Source organism: Barbatula barbatula (assembly GCF_947034865.1).
Source record: "Barbatula barbatula genome assembly, chromosome: 13".
Classification (NCBI taxonomy): Eukaryota; Metazoa; Chordata; class Actinopteri; order Cypriniformes; family Nemacheilidae; genus Barbatula; species Barbatula barbatula.
In genome coordinates, this window is record NC_136776.1 from 18,889,933 (window position 1) to 18,914,300 (window position 24,368).

The window sequence follows — 24,368 nt, forward strand, 5'->3', positions numbered from 1 at the left end:
CGAATTTCGATATCTGTTGTTTTCCGATTGACCAAAAATCTGGTGTTTGTCCAATCCTTTCTGGGCTGTTCGCTTGCTGTAAGCCATCCATAAATATTAGGGCCGAGGGCTTGTTGGTCCAGCAAGATATAGGCTGCGTGTCTGTACGAAAAAAGTGATAGAGAGAGAGAGGGAGGGAGAGAGAGTGGTGCTTGATCTGTGAAGTAAAAACTCTCATTAAATTTTAAGCCACCGAGCACCCGCTGGAATTCCCACAGGCCCAGGGCCCAGCGAAATGGATTCAGGAGAGCGAGAGGGAGTAAAACTGTGGGAATATAATGTGCGGTGAAAAGAGGAAAAACAGCGCCTGAAATCAAAGCGTGGGTCCATCTTTACGAGAAGCTGGGATGTAAGGGGGTGCCGTTATGGTTTTCGAGGTTTCGGTGTGGACGTGGGTCATAAACGACACTAACTAAGCCATATATCTGATATTACTTTAACTACACACATCTGTCTCTGGGCATTAAGTCTGAATAAGGTAATAAGAATGGATAATTCTGCACTACCCTCTGATGTAAGAAAACCTCCACTGCATAGTATATAGAGAAAGATTTACACCTTGAGATTTTGAGATTTATATTGATTTCAAGTTTGTGTAAATTCGAAACTTAAAAATGTATTTTGCAAGAACCAACTTTTATGTCATTCTAAACAATATATTACAAAAAATATAGTAATATAGTCGAAAATATTTATAATAAAAATATAGTACTAACACTATCTGTTTAGTGTTGCCAAGCATCATGACAACCTGATGCCTTTATACAAAATGTGCAATCCAATGAAAGTTAAATACAACTAAACGTAACGTTAAATATCAAAACTGTAAACTGCTAGCTGGACATAATGGAGCTCAAGCCCAAACTCTGACGCCATTGTTTTTGTAGCGAACATTTGCTATTTGGGATTTTTCTCATACAGTAGAAGTTTTCTCATCCAGCCAGTCAAGAGGAAATGAAAATACAGCTGAACACATTTCCATTCAACCATAGACATTGGCAATTGGTTGGAGGCGCAAACTCTCCTAAACCAAGCAGATTGTAATATCAGATAGCTGCCGCAGTTTCATTTTCCTATATTTGTTGAAATACCGCCAATCCCTGGCGTATGCACTCAGGTGGAAATGAGACCGAAATGGGGGGCTAGAGTTCCTTGACCCCCCAACCTTCTCCGAGCGTAATTTCGTCCCTGGTCTTCCGTTCTACAAGGCCTTCCAGAAGTTCGGCAATTTGCTTTACCGCACGGCGGTGTAAATTTTTAATTGTGCCATGTCCGGAGCACGGAGGGTGGGGGTGGGGGGGGCTCAGGGGGCAGGCGTGCGTTGAATACAGAGTGTATGTCCAACGCCTGCCTCAAACCATCTCTGTCACATATACTTTACACGCACACACATACACAAACACACAAGAAGACTGTTTTCATGTTTGGATTGATTGCTTGGTCCGAACCCGGGTTTAATGTTGCCCTACCCCCCGCTGGTCCGCATTATACTTTTAAAGGTACTCATCAATATTAGTGTGAAATCATCTTAAAGGGATAGTGTTGAATCATTAATAAATCCTAATCTCATTCAAAACCTGTATTTGACTCCTCCTTTGGCGCAACGCAAAAGAAGATTTTTTGAGAAATGTCTTTCATTACAATGGAAGTCGATGGGGTTCAATATTGTTTGGTTACCAACGTTCTTCAAAATATATATTTTTTGTTCTGCAGAAGAAAGAGAGTCATCCAAATTTTAAATGAGTGTGAAAAATTAGGAAATAAATTATTCGTACATATACTTTAAGCGTATACATTCATGCATACACGCCACATTCAATCGCAGAACATGCAAATGCATTCAGGCCGGGCTTCCAGAGCTGGATAATTAGATCTGTGCATGTGGATGTGACCTTTGACCGTGGCTGTGCGAGGGAGCGAAAGCGAGAGAGAAAGTGACAAAAACAAAGGCAGAAATGTTTAAAGGGGACTCCGTGTGCATGCATGTGCATGAAAATAATGCACAGAGAGTGCGATTGTGACGTGCCGGGGGATACGAGTTCAATATAAGATGGAACGGACTTTAAGAGCCAAGCATTTCTGCAATAAGGCCAATCTCAGCGCTGCCCACGAGCACTTTATTAAGAGGCTACTTTATGCATGCATATTTCAAACGAATTAGCTTTCGTTTCTTGACTGCACATTGGTGTTGTAATAACTACAGTAAGAGCTGCAGTGTAAAGAAAAAATGAGGGCTGGAGAGCCTGGTGGGTGTTTTTGTTAAAGGTGAAGTGAGTAAAATTCGGAAATACTTTATAATATCCCAGTTTCATAGAAATGGAAGTAAGATATTTGTGGATTGTTGTTTCTCCTCAGAAAAAAAATGTGTGCCACTATGAAGCTTTCAAAACATTTCTGTTCTCACCCAAAACAGTAAAACTGGCTTAACCAATGGTGTATCTTTGGGGCGGGACCACCCGTCTGGCTAACAAAATGCAAGAGCAGTTGGAAAACACACCCCACCTTTTTAAGCATAACACTAAGACTAAAGATAATTTTGCTTCTCGAGTAAATGTAACATGATTGAACCTGGTTTAGACATTTGAACTGGAAAATAAGACAAAAATACTAAATAAAAGCGCATCGATCTGTTCTGATTATAGATCTGATTTTAACGCAACATTATGCGTGAACAGTCAAATCATTTTACACTGGAACTATAAACTGGACTGTGTCCCGATTTGCCTACTTATTCCTTTCCTTAAAAGTATGTCCTGTTTTTGTTATAAGCAAGTTTATACGTTTAAGTGTGCGGCAAAAGAGTTTTAAGGATGGATGGTATGCAAATTGGGAGGCGGGGTCTGGCGCGTTCGTACGCTTAAAACACTCTGTTAGCGCAATAACTGCACATTTCGTGTCATTCTGGCTGGTGGGTGGTTTTGTTAAGTTTGCGAAGTTCCGCTGGGCTTCATCCGAAGGGTGCACAGATGGATGAGTGCTTTGTCAAGCCCTGCCTCGAGAAGAACTCCATTATCTCAGCTAAACATCTCACTTTGGCACCTGGGAGCCTGGCGAGTCTTGACCCCTCCCCCTCCAACTTCAGACTCGAGAGAATGGAGGCCGGCGAGGTTTTCTATAATCAATTTACCTTCCTAGATGACTATAAACCTTTTCCATTCCTGCCCCGTGAGCTTCCTGCTCGCTTTCCTCTCTCTTTTTATTTCTCTATCTTGCTCACCTTCCCGCTCGCTCTCTTTTTTCTGTCCTCCACTCCCACCCTTAGTACATGCCAATGAATAATTCACCAGTCAATGTGGTGAAAGGTGAGGTAAACAAGTCTATTGCCTAATGTCCCGGGAGGATGAACGGAGGAGAGACGGGAGAGAGAAAAGGATGTCTGAGTGTGTGTGAGGTGAAGATTTTTGGGCGGTGGATTACATTTCAATGTCCCTGAATCATATGCACCATGGTTGACCCCAAAGGTTATACGGAGAGCAAAATCACTCCGTAGATCTATCTACTTTCGCTCTTTTCTCCGTTTTAAATGGACAGTTCACCCAGGAAAAAAGGTTCTTATACACACCGACCTCGCCTTGTGTGATGTTTTTTCTTCGGTGAAACAAAATAAGTTCTAAAGATTGTTTTATTCCATTCCATGAAACTGGATGGGGACTGGAGTTTCCGAGCTTCAAAAACGCACTAGCATGACAGATTTTTTCATTCTGGGTGAACTATTCCTTGAATCTAACAATGGCATTGTGTTTTCCGAAATAAAAAGCGCATAATACAAATGCATTTTGACAGTCCAAGGTTCTGCCTGTATCCAGCAGAGTCTTTCAGAAAATAAAGCATGATGAGAGCTTCTGAGAGCAGAACAATGTTTGTGTGACTGAATAGCTCTGTGATTCAGACTGACTGTGCTGAATAGCCGCCTTTTTATGGCTCAGCGTCCAGTGCTCAAGATTGAAACAGCCGGACAAAGGCCACGCGCTGACACGCTAGCTATGCACCAATTCAATGTAAACAATATGCCTAAGTATGCAGTTTGGGAGTTGAAGGTGGATTGATTTGTTCCTTTTTTTGTAAATCTTTTTAATGGCCTGCTTTGAAAAATATTCATGTGTTGTCATGGGTTACGAAATCCAACAGCTAGAACAAACTGCTAGAACAGACTAGCATCCCGCTAGGTTAGGGGTCAAGGTTTGGCTGGTTGGCATGATTAGCCTCCCGCTGTTGACGCTATATACGTATTTACGCCTAAAAATGATACCTATATCGATAAATTGTGTCCACAATGTTTATTGTAGCTCACATGCTGCAGTTTCACATTTTAAATGCACTAGCCCGTAACATTTTAGTGGATTTTGATTGGCTGTCAATCTTATCTTATCTTATAAAGTATATTTCAACTGACAAACCTTTTAAGGTTCTCCTTCTGGAGAACGTACATTTTAATAAAGCTAATGAATATTTTTATCGGATAGCAGCATTAATGGCTCAAACATCCCCATTAAACTGAACATGTATTTCCCATCATAATACGCATGCTTGGAGCAAAATTGTAACAGGTAATGTAATGTAATGTAAAACATGTCCAACAGAGACTAGGGAAGAAAGTAAGCAAGAATTGAAGCATTAGCGTGTACTCACCGGCATGGTCTGGCTGCCATGAAGGGCACCGATTGCAGACTGAGCTTCAGCATGTGTGGAGAACTTTACAAAGGCACAGCCTGAAAAAACAACAACACAAACACTTTTTTAACCTTTAAAGGGATAGTTCAATTAAAAATAAAACGTATTTATGATTAACCATCCACATGTCATTTCAAACCTGTTTGACTTTCTTTTGTCGAACACAAAAGAAGATATTCTGAAGAACGTTGGTAAGTAAATAACACAGGCCCCCATTGAAACCAATGAGACATTTCTCAAAACATCTTCTTTTGTGTTCCAAAGAAGAAAGAGTCGTATAAAGATTTTGAATGAAATGAGCATAAATAAATGATGACAGAATTCTCTTTCACAACGTAGAACACAACATTAAAAAGCCAAAGAATGACAGAAGACATTTCGGGCTAAACTGTAGTGAGGAAGCTATTCGGTGCCACAACATAATTTTGAACTTCAAAACCGATATTCATAAAGAACATACAAACCCATTTGCGTCTCGAGAGGCAATAAAGTAGCAATGTGGCAAGCCATAAACAAAGCCAGTCAACATATCAAATATAGGTCCTAAAACACTACAAATGTGCCTTGTGCCAATGCCTTGACCATTTTTTCGCTTAAACAGGCCTTAAATTAAAAGTCACATCACCTTAGGAGCAAAACGGATGTAGTTTTCTGGACTCATTATACAAGAACATTATGACAGCTGTCTTTTTTCTTAGCTTCCATAAGACTAGATATTCACAGATCCACCCCCTAAATAGCCTAAATAACACTTCAGCAGTTTTCGTAACACTGGCAAGAAGAAAACTTCGACTCCCACGATGCTTTGCCAAATGCCAGGCTGTATTAGCTTCGTCTAGTGTCCCCAAAGCCTTGGTGGGCAAATAATGAGTCTATAAAAAGTTTACCGCTCAAATACTTGCTTTTCTGTAGAGCTACAAAAAGCCTCTGATGAGTCTTTAATGTTGAATGAGAGACTCAGACAGACAAACGAAAATATAAAACGGAAATAATTAAAGGAACAGTTCGCGCAAAAACTTTACTTTAATTTACTCACTTTCATGTCATTCCAAACCGGTATAATGTTGTTTTGTACATGAAGGTAGAAATTGTCCTCATTTCTTTTCATGACAATATTAGTTCAGGTCCAAAATAATAGTAATAAGTAAAGGCAGAATCTTAAAGGGACAGTTTACCCTAAAATTAAAATTCTGTCATCATTTACTCACCCTCCAGTTCTCCAGTTCTACATCTGTATCCATTTCTGTTCTGATAAACACAAAGAAAGATATTTGGAAGAATGCTTGTAACCAAATAGTTCTTGGACCTCACTGCCTACCATAGAAGGAAAAATCGCAATGGTAGTGAAAAGTGCCCCAGAACTGTTTGTTTTCCTACATTCTTCAAAATATCTTATTTTGTGTTCAACAAGACAAATACATTTATAAAGTGATTTTTCCTACTATGGTTACAAGCATTCTTCCAAATATCTTTCTCTGTGTTCATCCGAACAAAGACATTTTTAAGATTTGGGACAACTTGAGGGTGTGTAAATGATGACAGAATTTAGATTTTTGAGTAAACTGTCTCTTTAAAGTTCTATCAACACTGTGCTTACAATGCAATTTATCAAGAACATAACAAACAACGAAACAAAATGAAGAAAAAAACAAAACTATCCCACCTTTGCTATTCCCATCAGGACCTCTTAAAACAGTGCACTCCTCGATGATGCCGTATGGCTCGAAAAGACGATAGACGTCATCTTCCGTCTGCTGTTTGTTCAGCATCCCCACGAACAGCTTCCTGTCTTCTAAAACAACAAAACAAACAAACAAACCGAGTTGAATGACTGCGGTAGACTCTCACCTGACCATTACAAGCGTTCATTGCCATTGTAAGCACAACCCAAACACTCCTTTTGGTTCGTGGCCAGCATGTGCAAACAGGGACTGTTTTTGCTTGGCCCATTTAGCTTGCGGAATGAAGTCACAGCAGTAATCGCTCCCCGTGCCAAGTCTGCTCATTTTAATTTGGGGGATAATTGGGTTCAACCCCATGTTGGTAACGCAGGGTAGGCCTAAGGTGATATTACTAAGTTGATGTGCTCAGAGGATGGGCTTAATGAAAAAAAGCGCAAGCCCTTTCAACTAAATTGTGGAGGGCACAGATAGAATCCAACTACTGGGATGGCTGACCTTGAATTTAAACTAGAGAGAGTCATTTCTGACCGTCTTTGTCCGTTCCAGTCGTTTGTTTGGGGTACGGCAATTCCGTCTAAACCTTGAATGTTATGCATAAATGATCATGACAAATGATATAGGCGCTATGCCAAGTCATTCAAAAGAGTTTCAAAGGATGACAAGTTTTGTAGCCATCACCAAAAACAGGGATGATAATAATACCGCCGTAACCTAAATGGGAGACACGTTTGGTTATAACCAAACAACATCGACCCTCATTGACTTCCATTGGATGGTCACAAAACTAATGAGACATTTCTCAAAATATCTTCTTTTGTCTTTTACGGAAGAAAGAGTCAAATACAGGTTTGGAATGACATGAGAATGAATAAGTGACAAAATCGCTGGCTCAAAGTCATCCGCAGTCGCATGAACCAACTAAAGCTACAACTTTATCCCATCTATTGATCTTGTTGAATGCATATGTCAATGGGACGGATGTGTCTATTGAGTCTAGCTAAGTCTTCAATGCTGTGGGAACTCCGACGCTTGCCTATTGATATTCCTTAGCCTGTGGGCCTGTGACGTGCTTTAAAATAATCACAGATGTCAGCCCGCTGTCTGGGGACGGCTTGGCCCTCGTGCGCGCTCTTTATAGTTTGTGGCAGGATCAGAGGGTATGTATCAAAATAGAGGCAATGCATTGTGACATCTGTCACGTTACATCGGAGGGCATTTATCTGCAAAAAAGCAAGCCCTGAACTGGAAAATAAAGGGCAGGATGGGCCTTCTACAACGCCTGGAGGGATAGTTCCTATCTGAAGGTGGGGTGGCACTGTTCCTGGACAGCTTCAGAAACGCTTGGCCTTCAGGTCTCGCTGTGCTCTGGGAAACGGGTGATCGGACTTTGATCAGGGTGGATTAATGTATGAATCTGACCTGTATGAATTTAAAACCGCATGTGCTTCACCTCAATCATCTTGCTATGAGAGCCGCCGTGGCAGCATCCGAAATCCACACAAGCAGCTGTCCAATAGCTGACATTTGAATGGAATAATGCTTATGACAGAAACAGTGCAACAGTAATACGTTCTATAAATCAAAATCTCAGAAACAAAGCGGGACAGAAATAAATGCATTTCGTTTTAATATTGGGATTTTTACTCTGCGTTTCAGCTTGAATCTGGTTTTTACAAAGTTTTGACAATCTCACAGCGTTGTATAAAAATACCATCAGCCAAAAATGTTATCATCATTCTTTTCGACAGGGAAATAAAAAAATTGCCAAGGGACCCATGTGAGAAAATAAAAACAGACTGTTGGGAAATCCTACACACACGCAACCTCACACACATTCATTTTAACTTAATAATGATAATAATAATAATAAACACATGGTTTACTAATCTATTCTTAAAACGATTTTAACAGACTAGCCCTAATATTTTAAGCATTATTATTATTATTAAAAACAAAAAAGAGCAATTGCTTTATTTACAATTATTTATACATTAATATGAGTTCACTGGGTACAAACTATAGCTATCCATGCACGCACACACTTTACTCTTGCATGCACATACAATCCATTGAAAAAATGTGAATGACACTATGAATCACACTACATACAATGTTAAGCAACATATATAATGTTCATTGTGTTGAGGAACATACGGCTTTGTATAATCCATACGGTTATGCGAGTCAACTGCAGTCAATACCACAGTTGCAGTCCATAAATAGGCAAGCAAGTACATTTATTGACAGCCCGACCCCAACGCACGAAGACACAGTTCGCAAACACACCTTGTTCATCATCGCATGTCCACAAACATGCAACACAAACTCGAAAAAGACTGTTTATCATGGCAGTATGAAGGTGCCGATGCACCTTTCCAGCGTGCTTTTAATTGATATTTGCATACTACTCTTGTTATTTGCGCATTACTCCCCTGTGTCCTTGATAAAGGGTCCAGCCCCTCCAGCTGGTGATGGTGTCTGGAAAAATTACCGCTATCAGGCTTCATCAACTTTGGCGGCTATAAAGAGTTTTGTATAATACATCACAAATTAAGCTGTGGAATGATGAGAGGAGAAGGAGATCGGTGGCTCGGCGTCTACGGCAATTTACGTCCTTGCGATATGACTGAAAGCAACTTCTTAATTGTTTAATACAGTGACTGATATTTGTTATCTTCATTACAGGAGGTTTGCCTGAAGAATGCAGAATTAAAGCAATTATGGATCGACTATACTGTTGCTGTGATAAAAAAAAATCAAGCACTGAAGATGATAGCATATCTACAGCCTTTGGATCCAGAAAGTATTGGGCCAAAGCTAGAAACTCCTGAAAGTCATTGCTTTAGATCAGGGGTTGTCAACCTTTTTCGCTCCAATGCCCCCATTGTATTCAACAATATTCAAGCCCCCCCCTCTCACTCACAAAAACTGTACCCATAAATTCTAGCAAATTTTATATGAAAAATGGCCAAATAATAAGAAATATCTTGTTTTTTAGTATTTGTAAATGGATTTCAATGCTTATTTTGTATCATTTAAAAATATGTCAGCTGGGGCCCCCTTATGGGCCCCGGCCCCCTGTTGAGAACCACTGTTTAGGATACAACACGAGATCCAAGAGTCGCACCACCACAGCCTATCATTGTAAAGCACATGATCAACCACTGTTTTCAACAGCAGATGCGATAATGCCACAACACAATTTTACAATTGTGCCACACTTTTTTGTCTGCAGGAACCACCCGTTGGTGCACTCCAAACATGCAGACGCGGTCCTGGCTCACAGGATGAGATCCTGCAGCTTCCGATAAGCCAAAGCCATGCTAAGTGCTGGAGGTCAGTTTGTAAATCATTGTCCTCCACGGATAGAGAACCAAAACATTTGGCGCTCTTTTGCAGCTCATCCTCACTGAAAAAAAAACACGTGAAACAACACAAATCCGTGAAAGCCTGAGGTTGGTTACTACGGCAACTGTCAATCGAGCCTGAACCACGTTCCTGCGTAAATTCCGTTGTCTGAGGTGGAGATAAGGGAAAATGATGAACAATATTAGCATCTTGATAGAAAAGGAACATACGAATGAACAAACACATTACCGGAGAATTACCAGCTGTGCAATAATTCACTGAGCAAACCTAAAAAGTAAAGTGTTCGGGTTTACCGAGCAGATAAGCGATGCAGACAGATAAAGGTGGGCTAAGATGGATTTTTCTGCCATTTCCACTTGGCAGGCCAGAATCCGAGCTTTGGAAGCGGCGTGCCACCCCAAACACTAATTAAAAACAACACAACAATTACCGCACGGAACAAAACGCAACCTAAACAAACAGACACGGAAGGTTAAAGTAATTAACCTACAGAACAAACACGGTACATTTCCGTAACCCAATTCATTATATAACATATATTGTTCTGTACAGACACTAATTGATTATATTCGCATCCATTGTGACCCCTGTTTGGCAGCTGCGATGGGAGATCTTCAGGCTGCTGTCAAACTAAGATAAACGTACTCGTGGAAGATTAACGCTAGTCTGTAGGAGTTTAACATCCCGTGGGTTAATCTGAAACGATCAGAACTGGATTAGTTTAGTGAGGGTATGGCCAAGCAGATTCATCTATATACAGCATACAGACGTTTGGCAGTTTCTATCAAACAGAAGGGCGTGAAAATGTGTTCAAGAGGAGGAAAAAATAAGCAAACTACTTACACTGCGCCAAGGTTCCATAAACCCAACACAAGCTAATAAAACATGTCGTGTAATTAGATGTGATATGAAAAAGCGTTGCATAATGATTAAAGAGTCCACTTACAATACCAAGCTGGCATGTATACGTTAAACAGCTTCATTATAATCAATTACAAAAGTAATAATACAACGAGTGCAAAATAATTCAACTTTAACTACTTAAATTGTATTGATGTCAGTTTGAACGAATGATCCTGATTGTTGGTTATTTCACAACGACAATAAATCCTCAATGCGGTACGTGAGCGGGCTAAATCTCTGCACACGCTGTAATGTAAATAGATGCAGTTAACTGCTGGGTCAACACATAAAAAAAGCCGGCTGCAGAGATGGCCTTCAGACAGCCGGTATAAATCATAGACGGACTTGAAGCAAATGGCCAACACATTTTCCGTGTCACCATTCGATCACAGATCTTAAAAGGAGAAGTTATTGAGCGACCTATCTGATCGCTCGAATAGCGCTATCTGATGCCGTTTCTGTGAGGCTAAGCATTTTTGCCAAAAATTATTTTATAAAGTTAAACAAAATTTGTATAAATATAATCAAATCATTTAAAATGAATAATAATGACATCATTTTATACATTCAAATAATAATATTACTCTGTACGAATTATTACTACATACATTTATTTAATATAATTGATTTTGTATACTCTTATAATCTGCTTTTGAGCGATTTCACATTTAAAATATTAAAAACTAATAGTGATGACACAAAAAAAAATTCAATTTCACAAAAACAGCAGGGGCGAATGTGTTAATAACCTGCATGCGTGTATTTAATAATGAATTAATTGTGAAATATAAAATTAATTAATGTTAAAATAATAATTTCGACATCGGTTGATGACCCCACCGCCAGCGGCCTTCAACATATTACCGGCCGCGCGCATTTCAAGTCTGTCCCGTGTAGGAGTCTCAAGCCTTATATTCAATTGTGTGGGGGTTGGAAACAGTAGAAGAAACGGCCTAAAATGTTTTATCTCCACCGTATACTTCACGGCAAATTTACACTCGATATGATAACACGTGTGAAATATGACCCGCTACCTTGTGTCGGCTTCAACGTATTACAGGAACGGCCATAAATCTTCAGACCCCCGCGCGACATCCACGCGCGCTGTAGTATATAAACATTTACAATACTGCAGGGCTATTTATACTGTCTGCCTCCATAATGCCATTCGCTGGCCTCTTTGGGCTCGGTTATTATATGGATTTCTTTTTTCTTCATTACATTTATGGCTAGGTCTATTATTTTGTTCTCTGTCTTACCCCGTCTTGGTTGTTTGCCGCGTTTTTGGTTATATAATGTGTCGCTGCGGTTGCGCTCGAATCATTAACCTCATTTCTTCCCTGTTTCTGAAGGACGCAATGGACCACAGCACTAGACAAAAAACTTCATTAAGAGGTTAAAAGCAAACAGGAGCGCGAGTCTCACATCACTCATAACCGGGACAGAGTGAACGCTTTGGCCTTTTGAGATTCTTCAAGGAGCATCTAAGTGAAGCTGATACAGAGGACGAGAGGTGAGTGAACAAGATTTATGACATAAGGACAAGGGGGAAAGACAGCGATGAAAGCAAATGCATACGGAGTTGCCAGAGCGTTTTCAACACATTTAGGAGTTTGTTTGCGGAAGAAGTTGTCTGAATAACCATTATGACTCCACGGCGCTATTGGAATTCATAACTTCGGTACACCCTCCAATTTTTTTGCCATAACTGTAGTATTTAAAAGATTTATTTTACATTGCAAATTGAAACTAACCAGTCTGGCATTGTAAAATACTGCCAAATAATGAACATCATTCCCATTATGACAAGAGCTCACCAAACTCCACCCTAAAAGGGATACGTCAACCAAATATTTTTGGGTAGACTACCCCTTTAAAATGTGTGTATGTGTTACCCGTTTACCCTGATGGCACACATACATCTCTATTTGATGTCTGCATTAACATCTGCAATATGGCAATATGCATCTTTTGGTTTCAAATAAAAAGTGAAATTCTTGGTTTCAAGTACAGATGTCTCAAAATTAAGATACATTTACTAGACAAGAAAAAGGATAGAATAAGTCTTGTTTTTAGTCAAATATCAAACTAAGTGAAATATCTGCCATCGTGGACAAAACAATAAGTTGAAACTTTTATTTATTTTTCACCCCATTGAAAATTATTAAGTGCTTATTTTAAGGATAAACTTAAAATGTATTTATATAAATAAACAAGACTGAACATCATACAGTAAGTAATTCTGATGACTTAAAATGTTTATGAAATTTGTAAAAACAAATGCAGTGTTGTTGCAAGGTTATATAAAAATATAGATTTGTGGCTAAATTAAAATCGGCTTCATCAGCTCAGCCAACGGCGCAAGGAAGCATGCAAGGGGGGCTGCATATTCATTATCATCATACATGCAATGTCCGAGCATCGTGACTGTATCTTTTCATCCGTATTCACTCTCTAATCTTGCCGTGTGTCCGTTTGCCGCTTTGTTCAGCTCTGATGTCCAAATCTGCAGAGTTAAAATTGACTAAAAGGTTTAGTGGAAAAAACATGAGCTAGTCCCATATCTCTGTGATTTCATAATAACGCAGGTTGATTTCTCCTGTACCGTATACATGCTAAAATTACAGTGTGCTGCGAACTGATAAACCTTGAACTATTCACCCCTTTCTCATTGTGATGCTGTTTAATGCAGGCTGGAGAAAACTCTGGGAAATGGGTTAGAGAAACCCGGAGCCTGCTATTGACTTTGAGCGGGCACATCTTTACTCTCCATGTGGGGTGTGTAATATAGCAGTAAATAGGCTAGCTCAGCTTGATAGAAACATCCACACGTGGTTATGCCATTTAAAGCTTATTAGGATGATGTCCAAAATGGGAAAAGAAGACATCAGGGAGGTCAAAACAGCAGTCGAACATAACCTGAGTGAATATCAACCATACTAAACCCGGGTAATGTCTTCATATTGGAATGCATCATATAGGCCTAGCAAAATACGTTTCCTCGATTGCATTTTTAAATGCATACATGCTCTAATAAATCATTATTATATGCTATTATACGCTCATATAAACCATTATTGTTGGCTTACATTCGAAAAAAATGCTTTTTTGTTTATTTTTAACCCCAAAAGTTCCGGATTGCAGCTTTAACAATCCACATTCAGTATTGCATGAACACTTGTTAGGCTTCGCACCACAAATGCAATTTTCTTTACTTGTTTAAAATCCATAGAGAGCAAACTTCTGCAATGTTCCATTTGAACATTGCACGCTATGTCATTTTTCACAGTCCTAGTTCTTCAGCCTCTTGTAACCTTTAACACGCTCAGATTTGCTGTTGCTAATGGGACACTCGGCTGCAGGTCATTATGGATAGCCCTCAATAAGCAAATGATGAAATAGCCAAGAAATTCTCCGAATGTAGAATATTCCAAGAGTGATTATGTATTTGCCCGGAGGATACGTCTCATCCTATTTTACATATTTGCCCAGGAATATATTTTACCGCTGTGCCTCTAGGGTCCTTTACCCTATTGATATTGTCCTTTGGTGTTACCAGAAATTCTGATTAAACTCCTTATATCCAATAAAAAACGTTGTCGTTTCTGTACGGTCAAGCCGGCTAAATTAGGGTGCAAGAATCTCTCTGTCCAATACCTCATTTCACATTAGCCTCTGGGGGAAAGGGTTCACATTAACAGGCCCGTAGGATTTAAAAATGGTCAACCGCTTTAAAAATACAAATAATGATGTGGATACGCATAAGCAAGTAAAAACATTAACGCTTAAATCTGCCCTTTAATGCTGATCTATAACTTTGCATGCATGTGTGTGGAGGTTTGTTTGTTCACGGCTTAAGGAAAGTTTTAATCTTGGTAGCGCACCATCAGCGTCTCATTAGAACTTGCATCACTTTGGCTGCACAAGCGATGCTGAGATGACTGGCGGGGGGCAGAGCGAGGGGCGGCTTGTATTTCAAATATCAATTGGCGGCGTCAGTGTTGCCGGGTAACTTGAAGGATTATCTGAAATTAGTTCAGTCAATTCATCATTACAAAGGGCAGTCCCTCCACTGCTGATTAGTTATTGTACACACTTGTCAATTAAAGCTCCCTGGGGAGCGGCACATGGAACAGGCTGTCATAAAACATAGAGGAAGGAGACATGGAAAGAGAGTGAGAAAGAACGAGAGAAACTGTTCTTACTGTCTCTTGCTGCTTGTAATGCCATGTTAAAAATTTTACTTTTATAAATGTATTTTTTAAAAATTTCCGCTTCGTAGCACCTTATTTTTGTATTGGAATTATGATACTTTATGATATGACCTGTCACTTCTTGTTTAAGTATAGTGCTTTGGCAATACTGTAATTTAATTATGTCTGGAACCAAGCGAGACCTAATCGATTACCTTAAAAGACGCAACACAACATAACACGTAAACAGGATATCTTTTCCATTGGATGTAGTTTTTCTAGTTGTGAAGCTTATTTGCGGCAATGTTGCAATGGATTCTATATAGCACTTTCCGAACAACAGCATACCACAGGTCATATTTAGTGGTTAATATGGTTGTGGAACCAATTCTGTATTTTACGAAGTCTTAATCGTTGCCGCAACATTTAAAAAACGTTTCAAATACAGGATGTGGAAGGCTGTTATGGACAAAAATATTAAATAAATAGAGCAGAAACATTTTTTAATGCGTTGCGAAATTGTGTTATTCCAGCCCTATACATTAAGGTACCTTTAAATTAAATTGTGAATTGAGGCAAACAGAGAGATAGAGAGAGAGGGAGGGGTAAACAATACAACAATAAATTAAAAATAGTAAACGTCAATTAAATCAGATTAAAAGAAAAAATCCAATTAAAAATGATTTTGGCTCAGGGAACATATATTAAAACATTTTTAAATGACCAAAATAATGTTGAACAAAACCTTAACTGCCAATGTGTTTCATATATTTAATACAGTATTTAGATTTCATGTTTAATATACATGCATAAAATATGGAAAAAAGCTATTTGAGTTAAAAGTCTCTACAGACTATTAAAAGGTAATAAAGAATGGCTCTTTGGGAAAAGTGTATGAAAACAAAATAGTTTATTTCTCTGGTGTCATGGCAAACATACGTTTTTAGCACCTTGAGTGCTAAGTATTGTAACTAGCATAAAGTGACTGTACTAAACGTTCGTAATACGCATGTACTACATGTGCGATAAACTACAGTAGCTAAAATTAGCTGCAAATTCAACTTATTTTTCTAGAAGCGGGACTAAAGTTCTAATTCCTTCAGCTATCATCTCCAGTAAAATAAGACCTCTAATATTGGATAAGTCTAACATCGTAACGCCTAACGACAGAAAACTCTTGTAAATTAGCAAAGGCGTCACGGCTATCCGTCCTCGCATTCAACGCTCCCATCTCCTCTGCAAGCAACCGATGCCCTTTCTCCATATTTGCTCAATAGCTCAGTGAGCCGCTCAACTCAATATCACCAATATTTTTTTTCTCCCCTTCACTCAGAAGTGGTGATGATCCCATAAGGGGGGGAAGGGGAGAGAAGCTAGACTTCTATAAAGGCATAATGATGTGCTCTAAAACCACAGGGGTGAGCGTAACCTTTCGCTTCGGAGGACAGTGTTATTAGACGAGGCAAAGTCAGCACAGTCGTTTAAACGTGTCCTGACGGTAACTGCTATTCCCATCAGCTTCTCTGCTGTCTTGAAACCCAGGCACAATGGGTTGGGCTGGATTTGTAAAGGGTGGGGGTGATGAACAAAAAATAAATGCCACCAGAACAAGAAATAATAGACCTCCGTTTCCGACTATTTCCAATTCAATTTCCAACCAGTGACCTGAGGTAAGGAGAGGAAATCGATGCTTCAAGTCGGAGGGGGGTTGAAGGATCGGGCGCGAGGGGTGAGAGGTAGGCCCTTCTCTTTAAGCCACGATGCATCCATCAGCCGGCGGTGTCAAAGTGACAATCCTACTTGTCCGATCCAGTCGTGCCACATCCTCTCGGAGCGTAAATTAAACCTTTGAACCGTGGAGTTACCTGTGATTAATACGTGTTCCGTGGGAGTGCGGGGTGCAAAACTTTGATTGATCCCACGCCGCCACGGCTCAGACGGGAACAAAAGGATGGGGTGTCTCCTGACTGACCTGTCCTGACAGGGGGTAGAAGAGCAGATCTTCCCGCCCGTTCCAAAGAAAACGAAGATTGACTAGCAGGGCTCTGTTCCACAATTTAATCAGTTCATTAAATAATGTCCTGCCCGTCGCGTAGCCGGGTTTATGGGCCGCGAGAGCACGGGCTAGCTTAAGACCTAGCAATAACCTGAAAGTATGAGGGTAGACGGCGAGATGTTACCTTTAAATCTACACTCCCCCGGTTGATGAGATGAAACTGGAAGCCTGGGGTTGAGGTACATCTGGTAATAATGAGAGTATCTTACAGGCAAGCTAGCCTAATGGGGTCTTGTTCGCAAAAAAGTAGACTACTGTTTTTAATGAGCGAAATCGGAACTCATGTGGCATAAGTTTCAATACAGTGCTTCAAAAGTGTCTTTATACGATCCAGAGGGTGTATATGAAGGTCATCACCGCATATACATGCTCAAACTCTCACTGTATAGGCATGTATCACTGGGGCAGGTGACAGGGCATTAAAACCCTTGAGGGCATTTGAGGGGAGGTAGAAAAGAAAAAAAGATGGCTTGGGGGCCGTGAAGTGTAGCAGAAGTGACTCGTTCTAAATATGGATTCCAGTGTCTGTCACTTTTATCTTCAAACAAGGCCTTCAAACGTTTGTTGTCTATGAGACGGCCGGAGTCGAGAGGCCTGTGGCTCTAAAGTGGCAGTGAAGAAAATTGTGGGAAATTCAGAAGGTGGCATGAGGTTGGGCCAAACTTCTAAGGCATAAAAGACCGTGGACTTAATTACCTTTATAAAGAAAACTTAGAAGAAAAATATTAAAAGCCTGTTTTGTAAAATGTTATTTATTGTGTATGCGTTTTATCTATTTGACATTTTACTGGGTAATTTTACACCTGACATTTAAGGGACAGTTCATTATTTATTCACCTTCATGTCATTCGAAAACTGTATATGATTCTTTCTTCTGTGCAAAACAAAAAAATATTCTAAGACATGTCTGAGGGGTTTTGTGTGCATACAATGAAAGTCAATGGGGGACAATGTTGTTTGGTTACCAACATTCTTCAAAATATCTTCTTTTGTGTCACGCAGGTTTGGAAAGCCATGAGGGTGAATAAATTATGAAAGAATTGTCATTTTTCATTGTAACTATCCCTTTAAGATTCAGTTCTAACAAAGGCAACATATATATTGTTTATAATCAGAGAACTATCCCTTCAAATCCCATCACAATTGGTAACAGGAGACGCATCTTAGATGCATGTTACAACTAGGTGTCAATCTGTTTTGTCTGACCACTTGCGATGGGATCACCTGAGACTGATCGTAACACCAGGGCCTAAATCAAACATAAAAACATGGCCGCCTGTATTCATTAGATGTGCTCCCTCCTCCCAACACTCTTGAAAACGTAACTTTTTAAACACTTTTTATTTCCCCAGATGCCCTTTGCATTCCTTATGCATGACAGAGAGTAAGTACGTGTCTAAGTAGACTTAAGAAAGAGCATGTGTGTGTGTGCATACTTGCATTAGTTGGCTTCCTACTGTTACTAATCTGCGGCATCTTAGTCTAGAGAGGCTCGCTGTCTAGGATACCAGAGCGACTGTAAAGAATAACTGTTGCCGGGATACGACAGCGGATTGCCATGGAGAACGCGCTCTCAAATAAGACTGAACCCAAACAGCCCATAGAGAGAGTCGTAAGATCTCTCACTTGATTGGTTTTGAAACACTTTCCTTCCCTGCTTCAAGCCTGTTAAGCAAGCCGAGCATGCTCAATATGTTCTTGCTATCCTTGCTCATCAATGAACGGTCACAAACGCTTTGCCTCTTAGGACGACAGCCACCACACACAAGTATCGTGGGGATCTCAATCCAGATGTGCAATATGCAGACAGTGCCAACCTCACAAAATCTAGTATTTCTGGAAACTGGGACTTTTAAAGAAATATGTTGCCATATTGCTTATTATGAAAAAGTACATGTACAGCATTAGCAACATTTTTGACACAAGTCGAGTGCACACTGTACGATTTTCAATAGCCCATTGTGATTGCTGCTTGTCAGACTTCACTTTAGGCCACTACTATATATTAAAGCAGCAATGTGGAGATTTTAGCAGCATCTAGCGGTGAGGTTGCAAAATGCAACCAACGGCTCACTCCACCCATCTCTTTCGAAGCAATACCCTGGCTGACACAGAACTAAGATGTCGTCACGTTTTTGCTTTTTTACCGAATGAGATTTACTAAACGTGTTCTGAAGAGCAGTTTGTCCATTTAGGGCTACTGTCGAATCAACATGGCGAATTCCATGTAAGGGGACCTGTGGTGTATGTAGATAGAAATAGCTCATTCTAAGGTATTAAAAACATAACGCTTCATTACGTAAGGTCTTTATACACCTCTTCAGACATAGTTACATATATTATATTGCATTTCTGTCAACAGATCCTCCAAAAAAATGACACCCTTGACCTTTAATTTATAACAACTTGCAGTTTTATTATTTGAAACACTAACTTACAGGAACTTAAAATTACTGTGTACATTAACACGAACGACTTTTCAAAATAACTCGTTTCATTACTTACACCCCCCCAACACAAAGATCCATACCACAACACAATTTAGCCTTGTCCTTGACTCACGTGTAGCAACACTTGAAATACGTTTAGATTTGGAACAGACATCAAAGAGACTCGCTGCTTACTTTCAAGTAGTTTGCGCCTGCAGGCAGAAAGCGGGTTTGGAGTCCTTCGCTTCTCATAAATGGTTTGGCTCTCAGGGATCGTGCATCAAACGTATTTCATTCCGGTCTGCTCGTCCCCGGCATGTGTGCCACCATCACCCAGAGGTGCAACGGGAAAATCGCCTGGCACATAATAGACCAGACGACTACTTTGTGATGGTGTCGATCAGCAGCGCTGAATCCGAAGGGTCGCTGCTTCAAAGCACATCAGAGCTCAGGCTCAAACAGATCAAGAATGCACTTTGTGCTTCAAGTTTATGTTTGAGTCTGTGAAAACCCTGATGAAGTCTTTAAGTGTTTTCTACATAAAATCTTCCTAATTGATGAAAGGAACATTCTGTGAAAATATGACTTGGATATTTTTTATATGGAAACCCAACTAAGCCAACTTCTGGTATTTTTGGTGAAAAAAAATGTACTCACCCTCATTTAATTTCAAACAATTTCTGCAAAACACAAAAGACAACATTTTAAAGAATGCTGGTAACAGAAAACCGTTGATCCCCATTGACTTGCATTGGTTTTGTGTCCATACAATAGGCGTCAATGGAGACCAATGGGTTTTGGCTACCAACATTCTTCAAAATATCTTCTTTTGTGTTCTGCAGAAGAAAGAAAGTCACACATGTTTGGAATGACAAGAGGATGAGTAAATGATGGAAAATTTCATTTTGTGGTGAACCATCCCTTTAATTTCAGTGTTTATCACGTTATAAAAAGTATTGTTTCTCACATCTATCATCATTTACTGCAACGAACACATCTCCTATTTTTGTAATGCTCTTAAACGCAAAATTAGACGATGAATCTTAAGCCTGGATTTCACAGATAGTGTCACAAACTATAAAATGTGCATTAAATGAGCAGCGATAGTAAAAACACAATTTCTTCATCAAACTGTACGACTAAATAAACGGCACATCTTGTGCCGAGGGCATGAATCGTAACTTAAAACAACATTACTGAACCCTAAATACAATTTCCTAGACTACATTTTCCATGCCATAATATATTCATATTGACTTGAGGCTGCTGTATTAAAGCGTTCTGTTCATTCATTTCGAATGTGCTCCATTTAGTTTTCATGTCATTAAAGATAATACAACATTAAATAAATACCAACATGTAGCAGTGGCTAATTCCTCCCAGAGGCGTGTGCGCACAAGCCCGGTCCATCGATAAGCGTGCCCTTTCACGGAAATGTTCTTTTTTTTCATACGGCACACATCACAGTGCATTAGCGGCAAACAAATTTCATTTAATTACAAAGCAAAATGTTGGAAATGCTCCCCAGACCTTTTCAATCCCCTTTGCCACGCTCAGCGGGGCCCTTTATATTTACCAGAGCAGTACAAACACGACATCAGCTCTCTTGCGTGGGTTCATCACATGGTCATAAATAAAACCCAGAGCAAAACATGTTTCTTCTATCTTGACTTTGACCGATACTACAACAGCGTACCATTCCAGACATGGAACTTTAATGAAAGCTTGTGCGACGATGCATACTCCGCTTGGTTGGTCTAATGAGATCCCTAACTGTTCCTGCCATCTGCCAAGCTGAATTCATGACATTAGAGATGCAGCCGGTCTGGATTCATCCATTTTTATATACTCTTGTCTCTTAAGTCAACAAAAGCCAAGGAACAGACTTAGCAGGTTGCGTGCCAAACAAAAGATATATATATATATCATAGCAACAGGGTTCTGTAGACAACCACCCATTTTGATGAATTTTTACATTTTAGAAGGGTTTGTACTAAGTGTGCAAGATGAAGATTAATTTTCTGTGTTCATCAAGAATTCGCGGGGAACTGTTTTCACCATTATGGGGTTTTACATAACAAGACACAAAGCTTCATTAGACTACTTCAACAACAACCCAAGAACATGAATATTCATGGCCGGAGGTGTACTCTGCAAAAAAATCCTCTTTTTGTAATATCTTAAATATAAATGACTAAAAATCCATCAAGATACATTTACTTGTGAAGCTTAATGATTTAGGATATCAAGTTTGATTACAAGAAAATAACCATAACAATTAAGTCATTTTACAATTAAAACAAGACATGTTTCAATTTAATTAATCTTAATTCCATAAACTCAAGTTTATTTTTTCCCTCATTGGCAGATACAGTATTATTTCTTTTGTAGGCACGAACTTAACTTGAATTATTTTTTAAAACAAGATTTAATAATTTTGCTTTTCAAGTTTTGTTGATTAAGACATTTTTAGATCTTTGTATTTGATAAAAACAAACCAAGAAAATCGACAGCCTGACAATTTTTGGTAAACATACAATATTGGTGGTTTAATGATTTAATCTAATTTTTATGCCAATTTTGTCAGTCAGAGTACAAAACAATATGTGCTCAAGATAAACCACTGTAACAGTAAAGGACTTGTCTATATAGATGTGAAACTGCAAAATGTGAGTTTACAAACACTTTTTTATTGTCATCTGTCGGTGTGGGTGCTAATACAGTCAGCGTTTTTGGTGTAAATGGACCTTAAATGAAGAAAAAGCAAAGAAGGTGTTTGACGTGCTACTTCAGGAACAGGTAACCGAATGTCGTTCAGAAGAACAGAGCCTAGCAAAGCCATCCCGAGAAGATACCGGTTCTCCATCAGCACTTTCCATATTGCTTACCTTATACTCTTTAATGGAGTCCCTTAGCTCAGGATTACTCGTTTCTTTTGTCTCAGTTTATTCATCTGTTTGGTTGCTTGGCGCTTTTGGATTGGCACACTTGAAATCCTCTTATCAAAGGAACGGCTAAGGTGCAAAGCGCGTGCTAAATTTTACACCCAACCACCTCTCGGATCTCCTTTCCCACCAGAGAGCAAATTGAAAAAAAGTGGAGTGCCCATCAGAGAAGGGATTAGGGTCTTTGCTCCCAACACGCTTAAATTGCTGTAATCTCCTATGCAGATCACATCTGCGGCTAATTGATGGATTTGCTAAAGGATCGGAGACCAGCTAGTTCCACAGTATGTCCGTGTTTATTTAGCCCAAAGAGAGGGGAAGAAAAGCGAGAACCGTTCACCGGTGGAGGAAAGGGGGCTGATCAGCGGTGACCTGCTTGTCAAAGGATCTCCAGAAACTTCCCCAGGCCTGTACACAATTACAATGTTTTGTGCCTGCTCTCCAGCGTGCATGTTGGTTTTGCATGAATAATGCAACGCAGTACAGCGGGCACGTTGTTGTCGCCTGTATAGAGCGAATTGCCGGGCCACCTCGGAGTGAATCAGTAAGTAAAATGCGGTAGCCGGCAAAATGGGTCAGATATACTGCTGCTCTTTTGGAACGGTTATTAGCTGACAACTGCATTTTTACATGCACTGTGTCTGCTATTATCCAGTGATACAGGCTCACGGTTCAAGAGAGATTGTTTAGGCCTGGCATAGCAGGCAGCAACATTTCTCTGGGAAAAGCACACAAGAAGGCTTTTACGTAGGCTATATAGTATGTGATCGCCAAGCATACAGGAATAAATAAATAAAGTACAGTATTACTTTAAATGGAGAAGTGGCATGACAAAATATACTGTGACAATTTCAGACACTGACAGTATTATAAAAAAACTGTGATTATTGATATTGTGCTAATTCTACACACATTGTAAATAAAGTTTTGCCTTAAGGAGCGATTCACATTTCTAATCTTTTTTCTAAACACGGCATCTCTCTGATAAACTCTCTCTCTACTCTCGTATTTATGAGCGTGATTCATTGGCGGAAAAAGAGAAAAACAATAAACAAAGTTAAAGATGAAAAGGCTGGTTGCATAATTTCTTTCTTGTAAAAATGTCTATAGAAACCGTGATAATACCGATACAGAAGTCGCCAGGTCAACGATAACCGCGCAGTGGAAAAAATATCTGATGTCGTGGAAGACTTAATGCCTTGAATAACAATCCTACCATTCCTCAATCACCCTAAATGGTGCAAAACATGCATGTTTTTCTGTCTTCTTTGAACAGAAAGAACTCAAATTGAAAGCCCCCCAATACAGAAAATGTTGTTTTAACATATATGTGTCCGGATTGTGTGTACAGAACCATCCCGAATGATAAAAATCCCCAATAAACCTCAACTGTCCTCTTGAACGAGCTGTTGGCATTCTCTCAGTAACTTGACGTCCCATTGATCGAGCCCGGCCCATGACTGCTGATGGATTCTGCTTTCTCCGCCCTCATCGAGTTGTACACTCTCCGCCATTGTTTTCACGCTGGACTACTTACAGTGAACTACAAGAATGTTTTCTAAACAAACAAGGTGTTTTGTTCTTGGATGCAGTTTTCATTTACTCCTGACATCTGAGGCTCTGAACAAACTGTGCATTACTTTTATTTCTCAACGGAATGTGCAGAAGACATCAGGTGAAGTCACTTTGCACTGGGAAGCTTCACAAAGGAATGTTAGTAAAATGCTGGATTCATAATGGGTCATGTTTTCAGTTTTTAAAACATATGACCGGTGTATTGTCACGTATAAAAACAATGTGCACGTTGTAAAGACATAACGCGAAGTGCATCCACTAAAAGAGAGCATATTTGAGTTATTTTAGATATGATGCCTTTGACCAGTGTATCGTTTTGAAAGAAATAACTTGTTTGTCTTATGTACTCTCACATATACAAAACAATGTGTTTGTTTTTTAAATATGAGACAGTGATTCTGATTCGCTTATGACAATTCTCTTCAGTTTTGTTGTGGGAAGCACCGGTAGTAGGCTCATTTGCATTTAAAGCGACACACACCTCACAGTCAAAAATGGACATGTAG

General features: G+C 39.6%; 1 protein-coding gene across 9 annotated transcripts in view; it reads right to left on the reverse strand.

Annotated features, from left to right (window-relative positions):
- The window catches only part of celf5a (cugbp, Elav-like family member 5a), a gene marked incomplete at its 5' end in the record, with an annotated part of 159,303 nt that overhangs the window by 21,897 nt on the left and 113,038 nt on the right, over positions 1 to 24,368 (reverse strand). For all 9 annotated transcript variants that reach the window (XM_079471524.1, XM_079471522.1, XM_079471523.1 and 6 more), the window contains 2 exons: positions 4,669 to 4,748; positions 6,374 to 6,502. In XM_079471524.1, the coding sequence (XP_079327650.1) occupies positions 4,669 to 4,748; positions 6,374 to 6,502 (209 nt within the window). The remainder of the gene's footprint in view (positions 1 to 4,668; positions 4,749 to 6,373; positions 6,503 to 24,368) is intronic.